The sequence below is a fragment of the Marmota flaviventris genome, chromosome 14 (assembly GCF_047511675.1).
Source record: "Marmota flaviventris isolate mMarFla1 chromosome 14, mMarFla1.hap1, whole genome shotgun sequence".
Classification (NCBI taxonomy): domain Eukaryota; kingdom Metazoa; phylum Chordata; class Mammalia; order Rodentia; family Sciuridae; genus Marmota; species Marmota flaviventris.
Genome location: NC_092511.1, coordinates 78,549,991 through 78,558,218, shown reverse-complemented (window position 1 = coordinate 78,558,218; position 8,228 = coordinate 78,549,991). Strand labels below are relative to the sequence as shown.

Sequence of the window (8,228 nt, the reverse complement as noted above, 5' to 3'; positions counted from 1 at the left end):
TTAGGAGGGCAGGCCATGGGCACCATGACCCCTCATAGAGCCAGGCTTCCATGATGAGGCCTTCTGCCCAGGCCACAGGCACCTAGGGCTATTTCTCTACTGTATTTCCTCCAGATACAGAAGCATCTAATGTCCCTGGGCTCCAAGGAGGCCCCTCCTTCCCTCACTCTCCCCACTCAGCACCCACCAGGGCATTTGCATGCTGCTGCCTGGGGAGGACCTTCCTGCAAGGCTGACATAAAAGCTCAGCTCTAACCTGCCATTCACTCACAGGACTCCTCAGCTCAGCTTCTCAAAATGAGGCTCCCTGCTCAGCTCCTGGGGCTGCTGCTGCTCTGGATCCCTGGTGAGGACAGAGGGGTTGAGGAGGGAGAAGGGGGACAGAGGGGAGCACTGGGCTCCCATTCTGCCCTCCTATGATACATCCACATGAAAGATGTGTAGGTCTGTCCTCCTGGATGACACACGTGAGGTTGATCAATGGCACACAGAAGACCCAAAAGAGGCAAGGATTGGGCCCTGTTATATTGCCATAAAGAAACAGGAGGAGGATGTAGGTGAATTCCAGAGAGGCTGCTGTAGCTTAGAAAGTTTGTGTCCTTTTTAAAAATTGAATACTTTTGTTGAATAAATTAAAAATAATTTATTTGAAATAAAGAAAGAAAAATATACATATATCTCTTATTACTTCGACTTAACCCTGCATTTTTGTCATTATTTCAGGATCAACTGGGGATATTGTGCTGACCCAGACTCCTCTCTCCGAGCCCATCACCCCTGGACAGTCAGCCTCTATCTCCTGCAGAGCCAGTCAGAGCCTCCTACACAGTGATGGAAAGACATACTTGTATTGGTTTGTGCACAAGCCAGGCCAGGCTCCACAGGGCCTAATATATCAGGTTTCCAACAGGGGCACTGGGGTCCCAGACAGGTTCAGTGGCAGTGGGTCAGGGACAGACTTCACACTGAGAATCAGCAGGGTGGAGGCTGAGGATGCTGGGGTGTATTACTGCTGGCAACTTACACAAGCTCCTCCCACAGTGGTGCAACCCCAAACAAAAACCTCCCTGCCTGGGTGGCCCAGCTGCCACCTGTGCTACAGATCTGGGCAGCAGCTCAGCAGATTCTCTGCCCTGTGAGAGGAAGGTGCTGGGAACTCAGGGAACAGGTGCAGCTGAGGGCTGTGGACCAGGACTGCCTGGGCCACAGCTCACCACACCCATGAGTGGTCCTGTCAGCTGCAGCAGCCTGGCCTGGCATGTGGAGGTCAGCACAGAGGTGTCCAGGGACTTTCTGAATGAGCAGACAGGATGAACATGGACACTGCAGGAAGAGGAGGACCTGGGCACTGGGCAAGACCTTGGCACAGGTAATGGGAACATGTAGAAAAATGATAGAGGTCCTTTGTGTTTTTAAAAGCTATTCCTTATGAAATTGGGATTCAGTCCTAATCATATAACACATAAATGACTTAGCCTACAATAATTAATAAAAGGAAAACCACAGGAATGGCTTATCGACACTCCATCTTGCCTTTCCTTTGTTATTCCAGAATCCAGCAGAAACACAGTGATGATACAGACTCAGTCACTCTGCCTGTCCCCTCTAGATTGACTTTGTCCATCTTGGGAAGGATCAGAGTTGGAAAAGTCACTCATTAATCTCCCAGAGGGTGGAAGATTGTCCCTAGGGCCCTGCAGACTCTGGGTCTCTACTGCCTCCATGACTCCTAAAGGTCCTGGCTAGATGCCCCTCAGGTCATCTCACATGATCCCAGTCAGAGCAGCAGGGCACAGATGAGCTTCCAAAAGCGGGTTCTGCTCTCCTCAGATGCCTGTGAATGAAGTAACAAAGATGGTCACTCAGAAGAGCCTTTTGGTCAAAGGAAAAAATGATATTAACCTAAATGCAGAGCTAGGTGGGAAGGTCAGCAGGAGATGCAGTGGGAGCCCATTTGCAAACCACTGGGCACAGAAACCACAAGCAGGTAGCATCTTGGGCAGAGTCCCAGGGGAATGGGGGAGGTCCCCTCTGCTTTGTAACCTACCTTCTTTCTCCTCCCTGACCATAGCACATGTCCAGGGAAAACCCCAGGCTGCTTTTGAGGGCACAGCTCCTGTTCCATGTGTTAAGCAGGCTCCACACTACACTACCCAGGTCACACTTTTCTGCATGCTCCACCATTAGTCTACTCCTATAACACACACTTGCCATATTTTTTAAAGAAATGTGAGGTAACATTCCCTGCAAGAGTACAAATGCCTGTATAAATAACAAGGTATCATGAGGAAAAACAATAATTAGGAAATTGATTAAGTCAACAAAATCAAGAAGGTAGGGAAATGGACCATAAGACAGATGGGCAAATAGAATCAATAAATGAAAAGATGCCAGATTTAGACCCAGCATTTCCCATCATTTCCTTAAATTTTAAGTATAATTTTAGAAATATGAACATCACTGGAATCAGAGCTGCATGGTAGATATACAATATGCACTTCAGGTAAGAGTACGAGGTGACTGACTGTCAATAAAGACCAAAGCTCACACCATGCCTAGACCCGCTAAGGACACCGGCTTGGACCTCAAGCAGGAGACAACAGGAACACCTGGTGACAGCAGAAGGTCAGGGCACCAGGAATCTCTTCCAGTGCTGAGCCTAGATGGACCAAGATGGACCCCTATGCTGGCCAGATAGAGCAGAGCATTCCAGCCAGCAGGTAGGAGCCACCTCCAGCAAAGCCTGAGCCAACGAAAACTCAACACCTCCTCTGGAGCCCATCAGGGAAGCGAGGTCCCAGGGCCAGCAACTGCCCAAGACTGGGGAGAAAGAGGGCAGATGCAGAGAATAACACTCAATATGACAGGAGCCTCTAAGAAACAGGGACAGAGGCAGGAAACCTGAACTGTAATTGACAAGTGGCTGGAGGCTCAACCTGGACACTGGGAGAGTTACAAACCCCAGGTCACCCCATCAGGGGACAGCCCCAAACTCCCGTGAGCTATAACTCAAGGAGCCCAGAAGCAAATCACAGAAACATTTCCATGATTCAGCAGGGGAGAGGGAAAGCGTCAATTCTGAAATGTGCCAGAGCATGTTGCTCTTCTTCAAAAGGATCAGGAAAAGAGTAGCCCAGGGGTGGAGCTCAGAGGAGCACACTGCCCAGCATGTGGGAGCCCTGGGCTCAATCCCAGCACACAGAAGAGGACAGAGACCAAGTCTTGGGACCAGGGAGCATTTCCTCTCTTTACCACCACAGGATCAGAGGCTGTTTCCAGGAGCCCCTCTGACCCAGTGGGTCATGTTCTGCTGTCAGGAAAACAGTGTGAGGTCCTGAAAGTCCAAGGAGCTCTATGAAGAGACTGAGCAGCATCAAAACCACAACCAGATCCAGCAGGAATGATGGACCCTCACACAGAGGAGTAAAGACTCTGTGCTAAGAGCCTCTATGAGTGAGAAAAACTCATCTCCTGACATCGCCCTCCAGCATGCCTAACTCTGAGCTTCAACATAAAGCTGTCCTTGGTCACCATTCTCAAAACTTGTACTCAGTTCTGTTTCAGGCTTCCCCATTCAAGGTGCTACCCCACGGTACCACTGAAACTCCTGCTCAGTATCACCTGAGACATCCACACTGCCCAGTCCAGTGTCCACACCAATCCTCATCTTGCTAGACCCACCAATGTCACTTAGCACTTCAGAGCACCTCCTCCTCCAGGCACTTTCTTCCTGAGCCTCAGGACATCACTCTCTCCTGCTGCTCCCCCTCCCACTGCCCCTTCCCAATCACGTTCCTGGTCCTCCCTCTCCACCTGTCCCAGAACTCAGGCCCTGGGCCTCTGCTCTGTGCAGCCCTCACTGCACTGGTCATCAGAGCTCAGCCCCCAGGGCAGACCTCACCCCTGAACCCCAGCCTCAAACACTCTGTGGGCTACTGGGCAACACTCTACCAGTCTAATGCACGTGGCCAGCCCCAACATCCAAAGCCACATGCCACATCTCCTCCCCAAGGTCACTCTCTTTCAGGACAAATGGCAACTCCACCCTTCAGGCTTCTCAAAGCAAGATCTCAGAGTCATCTTGAGACTCCTTCTCTCACATCCCTTGACCTAACCACAGCAGGTTGTTCACCTCCATCTCCAAAATGCACCCCTCACTACTCCCCACACTTTAATCACCCTGCACCAAGGAACCCACCAGGCCCATCTGGGTGCTGGCAATGGCCTCCTAACTATGCCCTCTCCAGTCTTTGACCTGCAGAAAGGGCCTATTCCTTTGTCCAGTTACCATTAATGGAGACTTGGCTGTTTCCCCATAGGCACTGTGAACGCTTTTACAGGAATCATGGGAGTGCACCTATCTTTTCAGTTGGTGACACCATTACCTTTGAGCATAGATCCAGCAGAGGGCCTGCTGTGTCATAAAGTAGTTCTATTTTTAGTTACCTTAAGGTTCTCCACATTGGTTTCCATAGTGGCTGCACCAATTCCATTCCCACAAAAGTCTACACACACTCCTTCCCACACGGTCCTGCCAGCATGTGTCATCATGTGTCTTTCTCATGTCACCATCCTAACAGATGGAAGCTGGGATTTCACCGTGGGTTTGACGTACATTCTTTGATGATTAGAATTATTGTAGACATTTTCACATACCCATTGGCCACTCGTAAACTTTCTTTGGAGTATTGAATATCCAGGTTCTTTCTGCATTTTTAATCAGATATTTGTCTTTGTGCTGTTGAATTATGTGAGTTCCTTACTTATTTTGAACATTAACCACTTATCAGATACGTGCTTTTCTAATATCTTCTCCCAATCTGTAGGCCACCTTTCAATCTTGTTGTTTCCTTTGCTATGTAGAAAGTTTTTACTTTGGTGTAATCACATTTATTTATATTTGATTTTACAGTGTGAGATTTTACTATACTATCTAAAACACCATTGCAAAAACCAATGTCATGAAGATGTTTTCCAGTGTTTTATTCTAGAATTTTATGATTTGGGGGTCTCACATTTAAGTCTTTTTTCTGTTTTGTGCATGATAAGGATTCAATTTCACTCTTTTACATCTGAATATTGACTTTTCCCAACTTTTCCCATTTATTGAAAAGACTAACCTTTCCCCAATCTGTCTTCTTCATGCCCTCATCAAAAATTAGTTGACCGTAAATGTGAGTGTTTTCTTCTGGACTCTTCTCTGATCCATTGGTCTATGTGTCTGTTTGTATGACAGTACCAATCCTCTTAGATTACTAAATATTTGCAAATTTAGTTAAAATTAAGAAATGTGATGTATCCAACCATCTCTTTATCACTATTTGTTGGACTTTTTAAAGCCATTTGTAGCTCCATATGTATTCCAGATGTATTTTTCTATTTCTGTGAAGATACCACTGGTGATTTGATATGCACTACATTGAATATGTATATTCTGATAGGAAGCATAGAAATTTAGCAATGTTAAATCTTCTGATCTCTGAACAAGCATTGTTTTTCTATTTATTTCTGACTTCTTCAATTTCTTTCATTAGAGTTTTATAGTTTCCACGGTACAGGACTTCCAAATAATTGGTTAAATTGAATCCTAATATTTCATTCCTTCTAATGCTATTGTAAGTATAAATATTTCTTATATTTGGATAGGTATTATTCATGTACAAAAATACAACTAGTTGGGCTAGGGATGTGGCTCAAGCGGTAGTGCGCTCGCCTGGCATGCATGCGGCCCGGGTTCGATCCTCAGCTCCACATACAAACAAAGATGTTGTGTTTGCCGAAAACTAAAAAATAAATATTAAAAAATTATCTCTCTCTCTCTCTCTCAAAAAAAAAAATACAACTAGTTTTTGTATGTGGTTTTGTAGGTAATATCATTTAAATCCAGACTTTTCAAAAAATGTGACCACTCAGGCAGAAGGAGGCAGGGAATTCAGGGCTCCTTAAGGACAAAGCAGCTGGGGCAGCAAAGTCTCCCTGACCCCTGGCAGGGGCAAGGGGTTTGTGCTCAAGCCTGAAGCTATAGTGCTGCTCACAGTAAGAGCTGGCTGTGTCCTCAGCCTGGACCCTGCTCATGATGACAGTGATATCTGCCCCTGACCCACTGCTTCTGAACCTCCATGGGACCTGGCTGCCCACGTGGATGCCCAGGAGGGGAGCAGAATGGAAGCCTGTCCTGGCTTCTGCTGGGGCCAGGCCCAGTCTTCCTCTGCTGGATAAGAAACTCTGGATGCACTTGCAGTGGTGGTGACCATGTCTCCTGCAGACTGAGCCAGGGAGCCTGGTAACTGGATCGTCACCTTGTCCCCACAGACACCTGCAGTTAGGAAAATCAAGAATGGACCATGACCCCACTCCCCCACCCCTCACCCCCACACAGATGTACACACACAACACACACACAGAGATGTACACACACACTCACACTTCATCATATATACTTTGAAATATCATTTAAATTTCTTTTTCTATGGGTGTTATGAGTCACCACATAACTAGGCCCATATTGGAAATAGTCATTATTTCTCACTCTATCTTAAAATTAGCTTGTCAATTCTAAAAACATGTTATTCTGAAGGCATTGCAGCACTTAAATTCCTCACCTGAGGCCCAGAGCCACAGGCACATGTACACCAGGGTCTGGGACACCATCCTATAGCTCCTTCCAGCCTTTAAGCTCAGGTCTCATCACAAAGTCCTCCTTTATAAAATGTGTGCAGCTGGGTTGGCCTGCAGAGGCCTAGGCAAAGCCATTAGCAAATAGTGAAGAAATCACCTAGACTGGGTTCTGAACATTACCTTTAAAACCAAGAAGGCCTGAGTGATAGTGAGAGACATGTGTGCCTTGTTCATTTCCTGTAATGTTGCTGTCGCAGCAGTTAACATAAAATTAAATTTGTGCTTGTAAAATAGATCAGCCTTTCCTGGGATGAGACTATAATGAGTTTATTTGCAGGTTCATGTCGCCCTCTTGTGGGCAAGCAGTGGAACATCCTAGCACGAAATTAAGTGGGAGGAACCTGGGGGTGAGCCACCTCTGTGTCCACAGGGTCCTGTGCCCTCTGCTCTCCACACTCATGATTTAAAGCTTCAAGAAGACAGCTCAGCCACCTGTCCACCTCATGACACAGACACTCACACTCAGAAGGAAGCCCAGAAACCAGCTGCCACTCCTGGGAAGAAGGGAAGACTCCAGAGAAGAAACATGTGCCCAGGCCACTCACTGAGTTCAGGCAGAGCTGAAGCCAAAACCAGGAATCAAGGGCTAATCTTGGGTCCATCCTCCTGCTCTAGTCCAGAGTCCAGCAAACAGCTGGATAAAGGAGTTCCAACATGAATGAACTCTTATAAATACTCAATTTATTTCACTAGATGTTTTAACTTGGGGCTTCTTCTTTCCTCATCTGCACTCCCTGGGAAGTGAATAGATAAATACTTTCCTCTCCCCACTGCTATTGGTGCAAATAACATATTCTGCCTGTTACCCTGTGTGTGTGTGTGTGTGTGTGTATGTGAATTTAAACACAACACTTCTTCCATGACACTTCCAAGTACGAGGTCACTCCAGAGAGATGCTTCCTGAGGTCGGGTGGCTTCACGGTGCCCAGCTCACACCACCTAGTGAGCTACAGCTTTGCCCACCCTAACATGAGAAGAGACATAAAGAAATCTCCCCCTAATGGCAGCATCATCACCAAGACCAAAATCTACAGCAGCACCCCGAGTCCACCTATGCCCAGTGTCCACTGCACGCTCCAGCTCACCAGCATGGTCCAGGCATGGGGCAGACACCTTTTCACAGGGGTCATGGAGCTTCCTGCACAGCTGTTGGATCTGAAGGTGCTGTTGAAACAGCAGCGCTCACTGCTGCCCTCTTCCTGTCAGGCTCACACACTGCACACGCCCAGAAAGTCCCTGAGCAACTGACTTCTTTTTGAGGACTTCCTATGACCCTGCACTTTGCCTGGTGACAGAAACGGGAAAATTCCCAGACCAAAGGAACTTTCAAATACAGGATTGCATACCACAAACTAGTCCCTATTGACATATCTTTATTCACAAGCTAGATCCTCTATTTTTTAAATTTTGAAATTTTTCACATTGCAATGCCTTTGCATAAATTTTAATTTTTTAAATATTGTGTTAATATATACTCCATGGAAATACCCACATCAAGGACCTCCTTAAGCATGGCCCTCAAGGCAAATGCCTCCCTGGCCTGCGCCTTA

General features: G+C 46.9%; 1 gene segment (V, D, J or C); it reads left to right on the top strand.

Moving 5' to 3' along the window:
- Window positions 1–275: 275 nt before the first annotated feature.
- Window positions 276–8,228, top strand: part of LOC114103255 (immunoglobulin kappa variable 2D-29-like) — a 47,891-nt gene continuing 39,938 nt past the window's right edge. Inside the window, 2 exon segments of the V gene segment in view lie at window positions 276–346; window positions 724–1,033. Of these exon segments, the coding sequence occupies window positions 298–346; window positions 724–1,033 (359 nt within the window).